Source organism: Salmo salar, chromosome 15 (assembly GCF_965601325.2).
Source record: "Salmo salar chromosome 15, fSalSal1, whole genome shotgun sequence".
Taxonomy (NCBI): domain Eukaryota; kingdom Metazoa; phylum Chordata; class Actinopteri; order Salmoniformes; family Salmonidae; genus Salmo; species Salmo salar.
The window spans coordinates 96682349-96701244 of NC_138305.1; the positions used below are offsets into that span (position 1 = coordinate 96682349).

General features: G+C 42.2%; 1 protein-coding gene across 1 annotated transcript in view; it reads right to left on the reverse strand.

Annotated features, from left to right (window-relative positions):
- Positions 1-375: 375 nt before the first annotated feature.
- LOC106572615 (cAMP-dependent protein kinase inhibitor gamma) overlaps positions 376-18896 on the reverse strand; it is a 42085-nt gene continuing 23564 nt past the window's right edge. Inside the window, exons 2-3 of the mRNA XM_014146954.3 lie at positions 1262-1446; positions 376-1038 (exon numbers count right to left, since the gene is read on the reverse strand). Of these exons, the coding sequence (XP_014002429.1) occupies positions 956-1038; positions 1262-1415 (237 nt within the window). The 5' untranslated portion in view covers positions 1416-1446 and the 3' untranslated portion in view covers positions 376-955. The remainder of the gene's footprint in view (positions 1039-1261; positions 1447-18896) is intronic.

Genomic DNA, 18896 nt, shown 5'->3' on the forward strand with positions numbered 1-18896 from the left:
CCACTTCACTCAAACATCCCACTTCTTCTCCTTTATCAAAAAAATACAACATGGAAGTGCAAGGGTGCTGTCCTATATGCTGTAAATTGGCTTCCTGTGACCACTCCAATGTACACACAACTGCATTAGGAAATATTGATGATAACTACAAATATTCAACTTCCATCAGCCATGGGTGTCTTTGAACGGGCACTTCTTGGCTAACGTCAGTGTACTTGAGAACTAAATAAATCCCACTAGCAGTATTCTGACCACTGAAAGTACAAATTCTGACCACTGAAAGTACCTTCACTGAAGTAAATTAAAGACTCCAGGAGTCTTCTGAAGATAAGATTACAGTTGTGCCAACAGCAAAAGTATGCACATACCGTAACAGAAGATACATAAACATTTTATTACAGAAAATAAATGACTATTACAAAAGGTATCAGAGAACCATTTGAAATAAATATGCTCCTACAATTATTATTGTAAAACAAAAAATGTAAAATAATAAACTGGGTCACATACACAAAAGAAATGGCAAACATGATTATAGATTCTGCGTAGCTCATTTGATGATAGTTCCATGTTAGGAACAACATGTAATTCTAAGAAAGGATCGTGTTCAATACATCTGGAGAGACATAGATCCATGTTGGGTACATTCTCATAGTGATATGAGAACATTTAATTACCACCGTAGCCCAGCACCACCTCTAGGCAAAGATCAGATGTAGTCCTACTTGTCAACAACTGTTCTGTCAACTACATTTCCCACAATGCCAATTGATAAAGGAGAAGCATCATGCAGCTGGACCAGCAAAGCTCCATCAGAGCTACACAGTGAGAGATGTCATCATCTCTTGAGTTAGGAGAGGGGTAGGGTCTAGTCAGGCAGGACACTCAGGAGATCCTCTCTGTCTTATTCTGTCCCTTCTTCTCCGTGTCCCGCTCTCCTCTCCTGTGAGGTGGTTTAGGATGGGCCCTCGCCTCCCTGGGCCTCTTGGCTGGTCAACCCTTCACCCTCAGGGGCTGGTGATGTACCAGAGTCTCCTTCTGAAAGACATGGGAAACATGGTCCATTAAAAACAAAGCAAGTGCCCACAAGTGTCAATAGATTGGAGATGGCTTGGGAGAGAAGGCAGGAGGTAATGCTGACTAAGTGAATGAAGATGTAGAACATAGACACCTGGCTATATCTACACACACACACACACACACACACACACACACACACACACACACACACACACACACACACACACACACACACACTCACCCGCCACCTTCAGGTCCAGCCCTTCCATGTCTTTGGTTAATTCACTGGTGCTAGCTGCTGCCCCCTGTCCTTGGATGTCAGGTACTGCGTTCCTGCGGCCTGTACGATCACAGTTGATGAAGTCAGAGTACGGTGTTGTTGTCTCCACATCCATTATCTGTCCATGACCAGACACCTCATTACACCTGCAGAGAGGGACAGGATAGGATTCATTTTAATGTCGCAAGGGGAAAATTCTCAGACACCCGGTACTGCTGTATACAAAATAGACACTGTACATTACACACATTTCACGTTACCCGTCACATACATAATACTTTTCATATTCCCTTATTCGGTCAGTGGCGTACTAACACAATTCAGCTTTACTTATTGCTGGTTAGGTATTAGATGGACATGGGAATGAATGTGTGCTTATACCTGTTCAGCTTACATGTGGGGACCCTACAGCGCCTGTCTGAGGGAAGGAGGGACCTGAACTGAAATCATTTTCTGCTCTTGTCTGATGGAGAGAGGGGGAGGGAGAGGGCCAGCCTTACTGAGGCCAACAAAACAAAGCTGAGCTAAACCAAGCTGGAACTGTGGAAAAAAAGGAAATATAAAAAATAAACATTTGAACCACCACAATTCTGTTCAAGTTGACACGACAGTGTGAGGGGTATGACTATCTCAATGTTGAGCCATACAAGTAGTCTGTACCATATCCAGAGCTCAGAGTTGACAGTGAAATATTGTCCTTTCTATTTCTGCAGTGGGCTAATGGCGCTAGCGTCAGAGCTAATTTGCCAACCTAATTACAAGTTATTAAAAATTATAAAAAAACGGCGCGTTGATCAGGGACTCAAACCCGCAAGCCAATCACTCACTTAACTTTGACTGTCTAAAAACTACTCACATGAACAGTGCAAGCTTACAAGACGTTCTTTATACAGGATATTTTATAGGAGTAAAAGACAAGAAGTGATCACTATGACCCCAAGTGTCTGACTGTGGTTATTAAGCCTTTCAAAAGAGCGGAGGCCGACCAGGGGAGAGAGAAAAGAAGAGAGCCTATTGAGCTCAGCTCACATGAACTACTCATTCCTCTTTGATTGGTCTTCCTCTTCTCAGCTCACATGAACTACTCATTCCTCTTTGATTGGTCTTCCTCTTCTCAGCTCACATGAACTACTCATTCCTCTTTGATTGGTCTTCCTCTTCTCAGCTCACATGAACTACTCATTCCTCCCTGATTGGTCTTCCTCTTCTCAGCTCACATGAACTACTCATTCCTCTCTGATCGGTCTTCCTCTTCTCAGCTCACATTAGCTACTCATTCCTCTCTGATCGGTCTTCCTCTTCTCAGCTCACATTAGCTACTCATTCCCAGTGGTGTAAAGTACTTAAGTAGTACTTCAAAGTATTTTTACTTAAGTAGTTTGTTGGGGTATCTGTACTTTACTATTTATATTTCTGACAACTTTTACTTCACTACATTCCTAAAGAAAATACATTTTTACTCCATACATTTTCCCTGACCCCCCAAAATACTTGTTACTTTGACAGGAAAATGGTCCAATTCACACACTGCCTCTGATCTGGCGGACTCACTAAACACAAATGCTTTGTTTGTACATTTCAGGGTGTTGTAGTGTGCCGTTGGCTATCCGTAAATAAAAAAACAAAAAAAACAAGCACTTGTGCTGTCTGGTTTACATAATAAGGAATTTGAAATTAATACTTTTACTTTTGATACTTAAGTGCTTTTTTGCAATTCCATTTACTTTTTGATACTTAAAGGATCGGACCCTTTTTTTTCAATTTTCGCCTAAAATGACACCCAAATCAAACTGCCTGTAGCTCAGGACCTGAAGCAAGGATAGCATATTCTTGATACCGTTTGAAAGGAAACACTTTGAAGTTTCTGGAAATGTGAAATTAATGTAGGAGAATATAACACATTAGATCTAGTAAAAGATAATACAAAGAGAAAAAAAACATGTTTTTTTGCTTTGTTTTTGTTCCATCTTTGAAATGTAAGCGAAACGCCAATATATGACATAGGAATCTAGGCGCAATTTAGATTTTGGCAACTAGATAGCAGCAGTGTATGTGCAAAGTTTTAGACTGATTCAATGAACCATTGGATTTCTGTTCAAAATGTTGTATCAAGACTGCCCAAATGTGCCTAATTGGTTTGTTAATACATTTTCAAGTTCATAACTGTGCACTCTCCTCAAACAATAGCATAGTATTCTTTCACTGTAATTGCTACTGTAATTTGACAGTGCAATTAAGATTCACAAGAATTTAAGCTTTCTGCCCATATCAGATTTGTTTATGTCCTGGGAAATGTTCTTGTTACTTACAACTTCATGCTAATCACAATCCTGTAGAAGTTAAGTATATTTAAAACAAAATACTTTTAGACTTTTACTCAAGTAGTATTTTACTGGGTGACTTTCACTTGAGTCATTTTCTATTAAAAGTTATCTTTTACTCAAGTATAACATTTGAGTACTTTTTCCACCACTGCTCATTCCTCCCTGCTCGGTCTTCCTCTCCTCAGCTCACATGAGCTGCTCATTCCTCCCTGCTCGGTCTTCCTCTCCTCAGCTCACATGAGCTGCTCATTCCTCCCTGCTCGGTCTTCCTCTCCTCGGGCCCACAGTAAATTGGGTCATGGATCTTGCCAGGGACTACAATACTATACAGCTAGCTCGTGGTTTCAGGAGAACAGGGGGGTGGAGAAAAAAAAGCTGCTCCAAAAATAAGACAGACAATCTGTTCCTTTTAGAAGTAGGGCCTTCCTCTGGAAAAGAGATGAGGAAGACAATCTGGTAGCTGTTTAAACCAGGACAAACACGGCACTGAACCATTGTTTGAAACAGTGACACGTAGCAAAATCATTTGTATGCCAGGCTAGGAATCTGTCGGACAATTATAGGCAGCTGGACAAGTGGACATATCCTACTCCAACAATCAAACACTTCCCTCCCCCTCCAACCGTCATTAAGAATCAGGCATAGCTGGCCCCAAAGCATGGCATGGCCAACAGCATTACAAACATCTGAACATCAACTAGGAGCATAACCAAATCAAATTCTATTGGTCACATACAGTAAACATACTTAGCAGATGTTATTGCGGCAGTAGCGAAATGTTTGTGCTACATAATCTGATAGTCAAGGTCACATGTCGCCACAGAAAAGCCACTTGGACAAAGCCCTGAACCACAAAGAATGGAGAAAGAAAGTTGGCAGCCAAAGCTAGGCCTTCTCTCTCATGCATTGACACAGTAACCCAGGGTCGGGTGGTTCCCAAACACTTTCACTCACATCACATTCCTTCAGTACCACTCAGAGGAATGGCTTCCTCTGTACAGAATATTATCTACCGTGCCAAATGAGAAGTACCCAGGGTCAGGGTAAAGCAGGGCAGCTGTGCCAAACCAGGGCTGCTTTAGAATGAGCAATGAGCAGAAATGTGCAGATAGACAGTCCCATAGAATTACTAGAATGGCCATTCCCATTCAAGTCAATTAGGTGTACCAGTGAAATGGCCGTGGTCTGAGGGGCTAGGTCCGTTCTCCCCTCCAGGAGAGGACAGCACACCGGGAAATGTCACTCACGTGGAATTTCCCTTATTGCACCATAACTTGCACCACTGTATGCCATTAAGCTAATGCACAGCTTTACATCAGAGAGAAACATCCACTCATCTATTTCCTCTGCCGACAGAAATCCTGTTTTAATGTACTTTAGACCAACATTACAAACTAGCTAATGCAGCTCTGTTTCTTGAATGGTGGTTGGTTGTTATAGTCTGCCTAGTGACAGTGTATGGGACCTTATATTACCATTCTGCGGTCTGAGGTCTTGCCCAGACATGCTGATTTTCAGCCAAGCTCCCTCTCAAACACACACATACACAGGAATGCACACACAATAACTCTGCTGTGCTCTATACTAAAGCCTCCCTCCACTGTGGAGGAACGCTGCAGCATCTTATTGAAACTATGGTGTGTGTGGTGTCCATCATCTACATACACGTGTTATTATAATGTATGGCACGAACTGCTTGAGGCGGGCCGATATATTTCATTAATTTGATTAGTTCGAATGTATGTTTTTGCGCGATATCACAAATGCCTGTATCACAGAATCAAGTTTTTGTCCTTTTTGTTTTTATGAGCATTTGTCTTTTGTCTCGTCTCGTTCGCTCCTTCCGTGCTGTGCACCTGACTTCTATTTTAGCCCTTGGCAACGCAGACCCTCGTTGACGCGCGCGAGCAGTGTGGGTGCAATAATTGAATAACAGATTTCAAAATGTATTTTGCAACGCACGCGACGCGAGCGGTGTGGTCAGCCTATAACAATAGGAATCTTTGCTCCAAAGGCGTGAAAACTGGCCACAAGCTTAGGTTCCAAATAACCGCATACAAACGCATTGGGCTTATCTTGGACAACTTTTTGCAAGAGTGAAACCTCTCGCATTCTGGAAAATTAATGCTCAGTTTGTCACGGTACCACGTATCGCTAGCAACATTTCTGTCAAATAAAGATGTTTATACTAGCTGTTTAGTCTGTTTTATAAACGTGCAGTTAGCATAAAACAATTAAGGAATTGGCAACTCGTTCTCATTCTGAGAAAAAAAGGTATGCCACTTGTTTTCAACATCTGAACAAAGTGGATAGGCTAGCATGCTGTTCAAACGGTTGAGACGGACAGAATTTTGTGTTCATAACAACTCAACTGTTATGACTTGTTAGTTGAATTCAGAGCTTGTGAAGTTATACAAAGATCCAAGTTGGCACAACTTGAAATATAAATATTAGCTGGCTACTTGCACAAGCACGTGGGCTTGTGCTTGAGAGATTGTTTATGAGACCGGTGTTCATTTTCTATGCTGCCTCCTACATTATCTAGGACCAAAAGGCTCCTTAACAGCTTCTACCCCCAAGCCATAAGACTTCTGAACAAGAGAGCCAGTTTCATCATAGCGCTTGATGGTTTTTGCGACTGCACTTGAAGAAACTTTTAAAGTTCTTGAGATTTTCCATATTGACTGACCTTCATGTCTTAAAGTAATGATGGACTGTCATTTCTCTTTGCTTATTTGAGCTGTTCTTGAGAAAATATGGAAATAGGGCTCTCTCCTGTATACCACCCCTACCTCCCAAGGGCTCCTGAGTGGCGCAGTGGTCTAAGACACTGGATCTCAGTGCTAGAGGGGTCACTGCAGTACCTGGTTTGAATCCAGGCTGCATCACATCCGGCCGTGATTGGGAGTCCCATAGGGCGGCGCACAATTGGCCCAGCGTCGTTCGGGTTAGGCCGTCATTGCAAACAAGAATTTGTTCTTAACTGGTTAAACAACACAACTGATTGGCTCAAACGTATTAAGGAAAGAAATTCCACAAATTAACAAGGCACACCTGTTAATTGAAATGCATTGTAGGTGACTACCTCATGAAGCTGGTTAAGAGTGTGCAAAGCTGTCATCAAGGCAAATGGTGGCTATTTGAAGAATCTCAAAAATAAATATATTTTGATTCGTTTAACACTTTTTTGGTTACTGCATGATTCCATATGTGTTATTTCATAGTTTTGATGTCTTCACTATTATTCTACAATGTAGAAAATAGTCAAAATAAAGAAAAACCCTTAATGAGTAGGTGTTCTAAAACTTTTGACCGGTAGTGTAGATTCAGCCTAGGTATGACATTATTGCTGACCGTTTTAAAATGCAGTGTGTTTGACCTTTAAAATTGTACAACAAAGCTTATTTAGAGAAAAAAACAAAATGTATATAAAGCTTGACTTAAAAAAAAAAAAAAAAATTGATATGACTTTTAGGCCGTATCACTCAGCCCTAACTGCAACCAGGTTTTACATCAGTTCACCACTTGCCTTTTCGGTCTATGGTTGAAGTTTGTTTACGCATAAGTTACAGTTTAAAAATCAATGGTAACTCAATATATTAGCCAATAGACTGCTTCATAAAGGAGGCTCTATGTCCTGAAAGGGCAGAGCAGGAGAGGAAACTGGACCCAGCTGCAGCTTCTAAACACTACCAAAAGGAATGTCACAGGTGTGCTTTCAGCCCAGACAAACTCCTCCTTAATCCTCTACAGGAAATCGCTACAAATCAATAAGTGACCTGTTAGTTTAGCGCCTCTAGACACTAATGTGCGTTTACAATGTCCTATGAATCTCTGAACAAGCTGTGATTCTCAGAAAAAGAGGGTGGGCTTTCATTGGCTCCATAAAGAATACATCCCTAGTGTGATAGTGGGGGGCTCACGATTGGATAAAGGGATTTGTTTACAGTAAACGAACATCGCAGATAAGACAACAGCAGGTAGCCTAGCGGTTAGAGCGTTGGGCCAGTAACTGAACGGTTGCCGGTTCGAACAGCCGAACCGACAAGGTAATTCTTTCCCCCCTATGTGCCCTTGAACAACGCACTTAACCCTAATTTGCTCCAGGGGTGCTGTACAACTATGGCTGACCCTGTACAACTATGGCTAACCCTGTAAAACCACACATTTTACTGCACCCATAAGGTGTATGTGACATAACATCTAAACTCAGGAAAAAAAAGAAAACGTCCCTTTTTCAGGACCCTGTCTTTCAAAGATAATTCGGAAAAATCCAAATAACTTCACAGATCTTCATTGTAAAGGGTTTAAACACTGTTTCCCATGCTTGTTCAATGAACCAAACAATTAATGAGCATGCACCTGTGGAACGGTCGTTAAGACACTAACAGCTTACAGACGGTAGGCAATTAAAGGTCACAGTTATGAAAACTTAGGACACTAAAGGAGGCCTTTTTACTGACTCTGAAAAACACAAAAAGAAAGATGCCCAGGGTCCCTGCTCATCTGAGTGAATGTGCCTTACACGGAACCCAAACCGGAGGCACACGTGCGCCATCGTGCATACATTTATTTTGTCCCCCTACACCAAACGCGATCACGACACGCAGGTTAAAATATCAAAACAATTTGAATATCAAAACAATTCATTTGTTCTGGGATATAAACATTGAGTTGTTATTTTACCTGAAATGCACAAGGTCCTCTACTCTGACAATTAATCCACACATAAAACGGTCAACCCAATCATTTCCTGTCATCTCTCCTCCTTCCAGGCTTTTTCATCTTTGAACTTATATGGTGATTGGCATCTAAACTTCCATAGTATTACTACACCTAATCGACCTGGCCGGGTATCCTGGAAGGATATTGACCTCATCCCGTCAGTAGAGGATGCCTGGTTATTTTTTTTAAATGCCTTCCTCACCATCTTAAATAAGCATGCCCCATTCAAGAAATTTAGAACCAGGAACAGATATAGCCCTTGGTTCTCTCCAGACCTGACTGCCCTTAACCAACACAAAAACATCCTGTGGCGTTCTGCATTAGCATCGAACAGCCCCCGTGATATGCAACTTTTCAGGGAAGTTAGAAACCAATATACACAGGCAGTTACAAAAGCCAAGGCAGAAATTTGCAGAAATTTGCTTCCTGCAACACAAACTCAAAAAAGTTCTGGGACACTGTAAAGTCCATGGAGAATAAGAGCACCTCCTCCCAGCTGCCCACTGCACTGAGGATAGGAAACTCTGTCACCACCGATAAATCCACTATAATTGAGAATTTCAATAAGCATTTTTCTACGGCTGGCCATGCTGTCCACCTGGCTACCCCTACCCCGGTCAACAGCACTGCACCCCCCACAGCAACTCACCCAAGCCTTCCCCATTTCTCCTTCTCCCAAATCCAGTCAGCTGATGTTCTGAAACAGCTGCAAAATCTGGACCCCTATAAATCAGCCGGGCTAGACAATCTGGACCCTTTCCTTCTAAAATGATCTGCCGAAATTGTTGCAACCCTTATTACTAGCCTGTTCAACCTCTCTTTCGTGTCGTCTGAGATTCCCAAAGATTGGAAAGCAGCTGCGGTCATCCCCCTCTTCAAAGGGGGGGACACTCTTGACCCAAACTGCTGCAGACCTATATCTATTCTACCCTGCCTTTCTAAGGTCTTCGAAAGCCAAGTCAACAAACAGATTACTGACCATTTCGAATCCCACCGCACCTTCTTCGCTATAAAATCTGGTTTCAGAGCTGGTCATGGGTGCACCTCAGCCACGCTCAAGGTCCTAAACGATATCTTAACCGCCATCGATAAGAAACAATACTGTGCAGCCGTATTCATTGACCTGGCCAAGGCTTTCGACTGTCAATCACCACATCCTCATCGGCAGACTCAATAGCCTTGGTTTCTCAAATGATTGCCTCGCCTGGTTCACCAACTACTTCTCTGATAGAGTTCAATGTGTCAAATCGGAGGGCCTGTTGTCCGGACCTCTGGCAGTCTCTATGGGGGTGCCACAGGGTTCAATTCTTGGGCCGACTCTTTTCTCTGTATACATCAATGATGTCGCTCTTGCTGCTGGTGAGTCTCTAATCCACCTCTACGCAGACGACACCATTCTGTATACTTCTGGCCCTTCTTTGGACACTGTGTTAACAACCCTCCAGACGAGCTTCAATGTCATACAACTCTCCTTCCGTGGCCTCCAACTGCTCTTAAATACAAGTAAAACTAAATGCATGCTCTTCAACCGATCGCTGCCTGCACCTGCCCGCCCATCCAGCATCACTACTCTGGACGGTTCTGACTTAGAATATGTGGACAACTACAAATACCTAGGTGTCTGGTTAGACTGTAAGCTCTCCTTCCAGACTCACATCAAACATCTCCAATCCAAAGTTAAATCTAGAATTGGCTTCCTATTTGGCAACAAAGCATCCTTCACTCATTCTGCCAAACATACCCTCGTAAAACTGACCATCCTACCGATCCTCGACTTCGGCGATGTCATTTACAAAATAGCCTCCAATACCCTACTCAATAAATTGGATGCAGTCTATCACAGTGCCATCCGTTTTGTCACCAAAGCCCCATATACTATCCACCACTGCGACCTGTACGCTCTCGTTGGCTGGCCCTCGGTTCATACTCGTCGCCAAACCCAATGGCTCCAGGTCATCTACAAGACCCTTCTAGGTAAAGTCCCCCCTTATCTCAGCCTGCTGGTCACCATAGCAGCACCCACCTGTAGCACGCGCTCCAGCAAGTAAATCTCACTGGTCACCCCCTAAGCCAATTCCTCCTTTGGCCGCCTCTCCTTCCAGTTCTCTGCTGCCAATGACTGGAACGAACTACAAAAATCTCTGAAACTGGAAACACTTATCTCCCTCACTAGCTTTAAGCACCAGCTGTCAGAGCAGCTCACAGATTACTGCACCTGTACATAGCCCATCTATAATTTAGCCCAAACAACTACCTCTTCCCCTACTGTATTTATTTATTTGCTCCTTTGCACCCCATTATTTCTATTTTGCACTTTCTTCCACTGCAAATCTACCATTCCAGTGTTTTACTTGCTATATTGTATTTACTTTGCCACCATGGCCTTTTTTTGCCTTTACCTCCCTTATCTCACCTCATTTGCTCACATTGTCTATAGACTTATTTTTCTACTGTATTATTGACTGTATGTTTGTTTTACTCCATGTGTAACTGTGTTGTTGTATGTGTCAAACGCATTTGCTTTATCTTGGCCAGGTCGCAATTGTAAATGAGAACTTGTTCTCAACTTGCCTATCTGGTTAAATAAAGGTGAAATAGATGGCACGTGGGTAGGAGTTATTTTTTAGCCCTTGGCAACGCAGACGCTCGTTGACGCGCGCGAGCAGTGTGGGTGCAATAATTGAATAACATAGATTGCTAAATTTATTTTGCAACGCTCGCATGTGGTCAGCCTATTAGACATGCTGCAAGGAGTCATGAGGACTGCAGATGTGGACAGGGCAATAAATTGCAATGTCCGAACTGTGAGACGCCTAAGACAGCGCTACAGATGGAGACTGGACGGACAGCTGATCGTCCTCGCAGTGACAGACCATGTGTAACAACACCTGCACAGGATCGGTACATCCGAACATCACACCTGCGGGACAGGAAGGCAACAACAACTGCCCGAGTTACACCAGGAATGCACAATCCCTCCATCAGTGCTCAGACTGCCGGCAATAGGCTGAACGGAGTGTTTGTAGACATGTTGTAAGGCAGGTCCTCACCAGACATCACCGGCAACAACGTCGCCTATGGGCACAAACCCACCGTCGCTGGACCAGACAGGGCTGGCAAAAAGTGCTCTTCACTGACGAGTCGCGGTTTTGTCTCACCAGGGATGATGGTCGGATTTGCGTTTATCGTCAAAGGAATGAGCGTTACACCGAGGCCTGTACTCTGGAGCGGGATCGATTTGGAGTTGGAGGGTCCGTCGTGGTCTGGGGCGGCGTGTCACAGCATCATCGGACTGAGCTTGCTGTCATTACATGCAATTATGGGGAAGACATCCTCCTCCCTCATGTGGTACCCTTCCTGCAGGCTCATCCTGACATGACCCTCCAGCATGACAATGCCACCAGCCATACTGCTCGTTCTGTTTGTGATTTCCTGCAAGACAGGAATGTCAGTGTTCTGCCATGGCCAGCGAAGAGTCCGGATCTCAATCCCATTGAGCACGTCTGGGACTTGTTGGATCGGAGGGTGAGGGCTAGGGCCATTACCCCCAGAAATGTCCAGGAACTTGCAGGTGCCTTGGTGGAAGAGTGGGGTAACATCTCACAGCAAGAACTGGCAAATCTGGTGCAGTCCATGAGGAGGAGATGCACTGCAGTACTTAATGCAGCTGGTGGCCACACCAGATACTGACTGTTACTTTTGACCCCCCCCTTTGTTCAGGGACACATTATTCAATTTCTGTTAGTCACATGTCTGTGGAACTTGTTCAGTTTATGTCTTAGTTGTTGAATCTTGTTATGTTCATATAAATATTTACACATGTTAAGTTTGCTGAAAATAAACGCAGTTGACAGTGAGAGGTCGTTTCTTTTTTTGCTGAGTTTATATAAAATAATGTAATAGGACCGACACACACACACACACTCACACCAATACACACACACACCAATATCATCGTCAACAAAAGCCTGTGATCAGCCAGGGAATAGAATGAATATGACTCAGCAGTGCTTTCACTGATCCATTAGGGAGAGAGGCTGGTCCAATCCCACCAGTCTTTTAAATCACTGTGTAATAAGCTCACATTATCTGTAATAACCCGCACAAATGAACACCGCCTCGATGTCTTCTAAACCCATTAAGGCTGTATCCTGCCCAATTTGGAAATTTCACTGCATTTATTGACAGAGGGGAAAGATAGTTGGATTCAGTCATGTGTAGCCTGTCTCTCATAGCAACAAGATAATCTTGCGTGACCATTCTCTCCTGCCTGGTTGCTTTGGGGATCTGTTTGATATATTTAAGCTATAGTAAAAGGCATTAAGATGTCATTATTATAGGCTAACCATGTTAGTGAGACAGTAAGAATGATCAAAACAGAAGCCCATTAGGAAGGACAATTTTAATAGCAGAATAAAATGTATTATTTTCTGAAATAGGGATGCAAAACAAAAACAGGAAACGATGAGCAACCAGCTGAGTAGAAATGGGACACTCAACTGTCCTAACATTCCTGTCCAGCCAAACAACCTTTCTAAACAAAATAGCAAACCATATGGCACATTCAAATCAGAATGTTCAGAAAGAAATATGGTAGTTCTCCATCTTACCAAAATAAATCAGCAGTGAAGAGTGTAGCTACACAAACTCCAGTTTTACAGAACCCAGAAGACTATGTGTAAAGCAGGCAGCCATCCATTGAGGCTCTCTCTGGGAAAAATAGCCAAGTATGTCTCAGCTATGGCACAGTGCCTCCCTCCACTCCGTCCCTCCTCTAAGCCTGGGCGTCAATGAAACACTGGGAGTGTCTGGGTGCTGTCTGTTCTCATGCCTTCAGCAGCTGCTGCCTGCATTGACTACCAGCCCACTCCACAACACTGGGGAGTTGTATTTCCTTCAGACAGCCAGAGTAGTATTGTTATCCTACATTGTTCTTCCGTTTCTTTCATATATAAATAAATAAAACCTTGTATATTGAATACTTGTGGTGAGTATGTGCCCCAGCTCAGTATATGGGCCTTTCCATGCAAAACTCCCCATGAGCACTAAAATGTGAAGTTCATGGATGCTAAGTCTACAGTTTATTTTTGAGAAATTAAGACATACATTTTTCAACCATTTTCCAAGGCTTTGATTTCTGGTCAAACAGGTGGAAAAGGGGTCTTGGGAAAAAATCTGTAAGTTTAAGAAATATTGTCATTCGGTTACCAACAACCCACATATTTTAAAATATATTTTCTAATCTCTCCCCCGCAAGAGAAAGGATAATCAAAGTTCACAGAAGTTACAAGGTAGATCTATCAATTTGTGTTTTTACTGATAACAATTTGGTTTATGATTTAAGTGATTAAAACGCTTCATTCTGTTACTAAATCGGTAACAGAAAGAACACTAAACCGAGTATTTTTCTTAAAACTGCAATGTTGGTTAAGGGCTTGTAAGTAAGCATTTCACTGTAAGGTCTACACCAGTTGTATTCGGCACGTGACAAATCAAATTTGATGGACTTCAATATTCATATTTTTAGGAGGCCGCCGGAGCTGGGTGTGAAGACTTAATTTCCCCTGGTAGTGAGTAGTACAAGTTGTGAGACAGAAAGCTAGCCTGGTGTGAGACAGAAAGCTAGCCTGGTGTGAGACAGAAAGCTAGCCTGGTGTGAGACAGAAAGCTAGCCTGGTGTGAGACAGAAAGCTAGCCTGGTGTGAGCAGAGAGAGAACTTCCAGCAGTTTGCGTTTGTCAAGTAAGGAATTCCCCTGACTGACTGAAGGAGAGGAGGAAGGCTGAAGCTCTGACATCATTGCCAAGTTTTATTTAAAAGTGTCACTAGGGCTTTTCAGCACTTTACAACTGCAGCTGCCCTCACTATGTAAATCTCAGCCAAATTGTTCCCATAGCTACAGAGTACAGACCATCAGTAAGGGATAATTTGATACAATCCGTTTTCCCCCTCTTGATGCTGTAGAAACATGTTGAAAGGCAGATACACTTTCTTTTATATGTATCTAAGTGTTGTTCCCCATCACTAATCCCATTCAATTGTTGTATCTTTCTAACAGCTCAAAGGAGATAAAAAAAGGTATGACTAAAGCCTGCATAAAACAAAAGCAACTATTAGCATCAAAGTGACAATGAACTGATGAATAAAACAATAGATAATCGAGCTAGCTTGATGTGTAAATCTACTTTAAAAAGTTACTGTTAAATCAAAACAAGCCTTAGACGCAGGATAATCTTGAAAGGCAGCAGAGCCAACACTTCACAACTGTCAAAAACTCGATATTTAATTTGCATTTCTTGAACAATAACTTGAATCATTGTGTTGGCAGTGAGTGGTGGCGTGAGCAGAGCAGTGCTGTAATGGAGTATCTGTGACAGGGAGGTCCAGGGGCCGTGGAGTCACAGTGTGCAGCCTGGGTCGTGTTTAGTAGCGCACGCTGTAGCAAAACATTTTGCACCCATCATTGACAAGTTCCATTGGAAATGATCCGTTTCAAAACGACCCTACTGAACACAACCCTTCCACTTTAGGACCTTCGGTTGGAGAATGACATCAGAGGCTTCACCCATCGTCCCTCACATGACAACTCACCATATCTCAGAAAGTCCTTCATTTATTTTTTTATTTTACCTTTATTTAACCAGGTAGGCAAGTTGAGAACAAGTTCTCATTTACAATTGCGACCTGGCCAAGATAAAGCAAAGCAGTTCGACACATACAACAACACAGAGTTACACATGGAGTGAAACAAACACAGTCAATAATACAGTAGAAAATAAGTCTATATACAATGTGAGCAAATGGAGGTGAGATAAGGGAGGTAAAGGCAAAAAAAGGCCATGGTGGCAAAGTAAATACAATATAGCAAGTAAAACACTGGAATGGTAGATTTGCAGTGGAAGAAAGTGCAAATAGAAATAGAAATAATGGGGTGCAAAGGAGCAAAATAAATAAATACAGTAGGGGAAGAGGTAGTTGTTTGGGCTAAATTATAGATGGGCTATGTACAGGTGCAGTAATCTGTGAGCTGCTCTGACAGCTGGTGCTTAAAGCTAGTGAGGGAGATAAGTGTTTCCAGTTTCAGAGATTTTTGTAGTTCGTTCCAGTTGTTGGCAGCAGAGAACTGGAAGGAGAGGCGGCCGAAGAAGGAATTGGCTTTGGGGGTGACCAGAGAGATATACCTACTGGAGCGCGTGCTACAGATGGGTGCTGCTATGGTGACCAGCGAGCTGGTACCCAGAAAGTTTTTACGCCTGTTGCTTACGCCGTAACTTGCTGCTCCCAGGCCCACTGAATAAAAACCTACATAATCTAGGCTTCTGTAACACATCAAGTTCAGCCCTGACATTACATCCACTCACGTTGTTTTAAAATATTCTAAAACCATAGTATGCCAAAGATCTTTTTAATTTATTTAAGGACGACGTTAAGGAGCACGACGTTAATTTTCTTTTTTACCCGAAACATAATGTGGAAAGAACAGACAGTTCAATATTAATCTTGCTTCACAGGTTCGTCAAGGCAAAGCAGAACCCTACTTGACGCCCAAAACCAGATGGCAAAGTTAACATCATAAACAAGAATAAATGTCACAATACAGGTAGAACACATCCTGTACAGTAGGCCGGTCTGTTCTATTTCTAGGCATAGTTCAGTGTCTTACAGACTGCCTAAAGCTGGGTCAATATCAGCCCCTGTGGACCAGGTTTAAATGACAATGTTTGGCCCACGGTGTCTTCTTAATGGAACCACACCACATGGCCACAATAGAGTATAGTGGCTTCACACTTTAGGGCAAAGCATCTCACACACACACTTGAGGGCAAAGCAGCAGATGAATGGTGTCCATCAGTGGAAGTAGAGCTGTAAATGAACTGAAATGAATCATTCCCTTCTACTCTCTTCTCTTGTCCAGAATGCATTAGAGATGTGTGTAGATGACCCCACCCTGTCAGCCAGACACATGACAATGAGTGTACTATAGAAACATGCCCAACCCAGCCTAAACAGTGAGGGGATTCCCCAGTGTGTGTAGGACTCAGCCACACATCACAGCTGAGGTGGCATCAGCAGCAGTTGTTAACAATTTTAGAAGACAACTGCTGCTGTAAAGTCCAAAGCACTCATCTTCATAAAACCCACACATATTGGATTTTGCCCTTTTCCCATGCTGCTATGATTTACTATTGTGACACAAAGTTGAATGAGGATAATGGTACGTTATTTTCCAGAGACTGTGGGAAAGTAATCCATGAAACCCCAGACGTTCTTCTCTCTCCTGGTGCAGAATGAGTTTAGAGGAAAACAAGGCTAATGAGCCAAGACACCCATATGGTGAGACACAGGGGCATCCGAAATGGCACTCTATTCCCTATCCACATAGGGCTCTGGTTAACAGTAGTGCACTAGATCGGAAATAGGGTGCCATTTCGGACACAACCAGGAACTCACTGGGGCGCAGTAGTGGAAAAAGTACCCAATTGTCATATTTGAGTAAAAGTAAAGATAACTTAATATAAAATGACACTAGTACAAGTCGCCCAGTAAAATACTACTTAAGTCTAAAATTATTTGGTTTTGAATATACTTAAGTGTCAAAAGTAAATGTAATTGCTGAAATATACTTATAACTCATGCTTCGTTTGTAAATGAGGTCTGTGTGTTTAGCGAATCCGCCAGATCAGAGGCAGTAGGGACGACCAGGGATGTTCTCTTGATAAGTGTGTAAATTTGACAATTTTCCTGTCCTGCTAAGCATTCAAAATGTAATGAGTACTTTTGGGTGTCAGGGAAAATGTATGGAGTAAAAAGTACATTATTTTCTTTAGGAATGTAGAAGTAAAATTTGTCTAAAATATAAAAGTACAGATACCAACGAAAAAAAACGACCTAAGTAGTACTTGAAAGTATTTTTACTTTTAGTACTTTACACCACTGCTGGCAAGGATAGGGCTCCAGATATTAATGTTCCTAAAACAACTGTGACGGAAGGTACAATGTGCCGTTTTTATTTATTTATTTAAGATGTGATGCATCTTTCTTAGCCGTCTAAACAAACACTGATCAGCACAATGGAATGTTATAAGGCCTAACTAACCATGTTGAAAATGTGCAAGATTAATATTCAGTATGACATGTATACTCAAAACATTTACTAATATCCTCTTTTGCATACTTAAAAGTAAAAGGCTAAGTTATAGGTATATGTCAAGCAGATGAATATGGGTTTATCATGCAGATAATGCTTTGTCTGAGCAGGGTCCATGCTGGTCTCTTCATCTCTGTTCACTACCATAGGGAGAGAGGGAGACAAGGGTCATGGTGGTTATGGTGACAGGACCTCGACAATATTAGCTCAAGTCTATTTCTGCTCCCCCATTTAAAAAAAAAAAAAAAGGTCCAATGCAGCCGTTTTTATCTCAAGATCAAATTATTTCTGGGTAACAATTAAGTACCTCACTAATTACAAAAAAGTCAAAAAGAAGGTTTGGAACTGGTCTGTTAACTTATTTACCACCTTGTGATGTCACCAGGCATGCCAACATTCCCTCCCACCAGAACAGCCTGAAATTTCAGGTGGTATTCTCAAACAGCTCTTACTCTAAAAGGGCATAATCATAATTTTTACATTTCAATGTCGTCTTGGTAAGCAACTCCACTGTATATTTGCCCTTGTATTTTAGGTTATTGTCCTGTTGAAAGGTGAATTTGTCTCCCAGTGTCTGTTGGAAAGCAGGCTGAACCAGGTTTTCCTCTAGGATGTCACCTGTGCTTAGCTATATTCTGTTTATTTTTATCTCCCCCCCAAAAAACTCCTTAGTCCTTGCCGATGACAAGCATACCCACAATATGATGCAGCCAATTCCATGCTTGAAAATATGATGAGTGGTACTCAGTGTTGTGTTGGATTTTCTCTAAACATAACTATATTCAGGACAAAAAGTAAATTTCTTTGCCCCATTTTTTGCAGTTTTACTTTAGTGCCTTATTGCAAACAGGATGCATGTTTTGGAATATTTTTCTTCTGTACAGGCTTCCTTCTTTTCACTCCATCATTTAGGTTAGTATTGTGGAGTAACTACAATGTTGTTGTTCCATCCTCAGTTTTATCCTATCACTTTAACTCTCTAACTGGTTTGAAGTCACCATTGGCCTCATGGTGAAATCCCTGAGCGGTTTCCTTCCTCTCCGGCAACGGAGTTAGGAAGGATGCCTGTATCTTTGTGGTGACTGGGTGTATTGATACACCATCCAAAGTGTAATTAATAACTTCACCATGCTCAAAGGGATATTCAATGTCTGCTTTTTTTAAATACCCATCTACCAATAGGTGCCCTTCTTTGCAAGGTATTGAAAAACCTCCCATGTGTTTGTGGTTGAATTGGTGTTTGAAATTCACTGCTCGACTGAGGGACCTTACAGATAATTGTATGTGTGGGTTACAGAGATGAGGTAGTCATTCAAAAATCATGTTAAACACTATTATTGCACACAGAGTGAGCCCATGCAACTTAGTGACTTGTTAATCAAATTTTTACTCCTGAACTT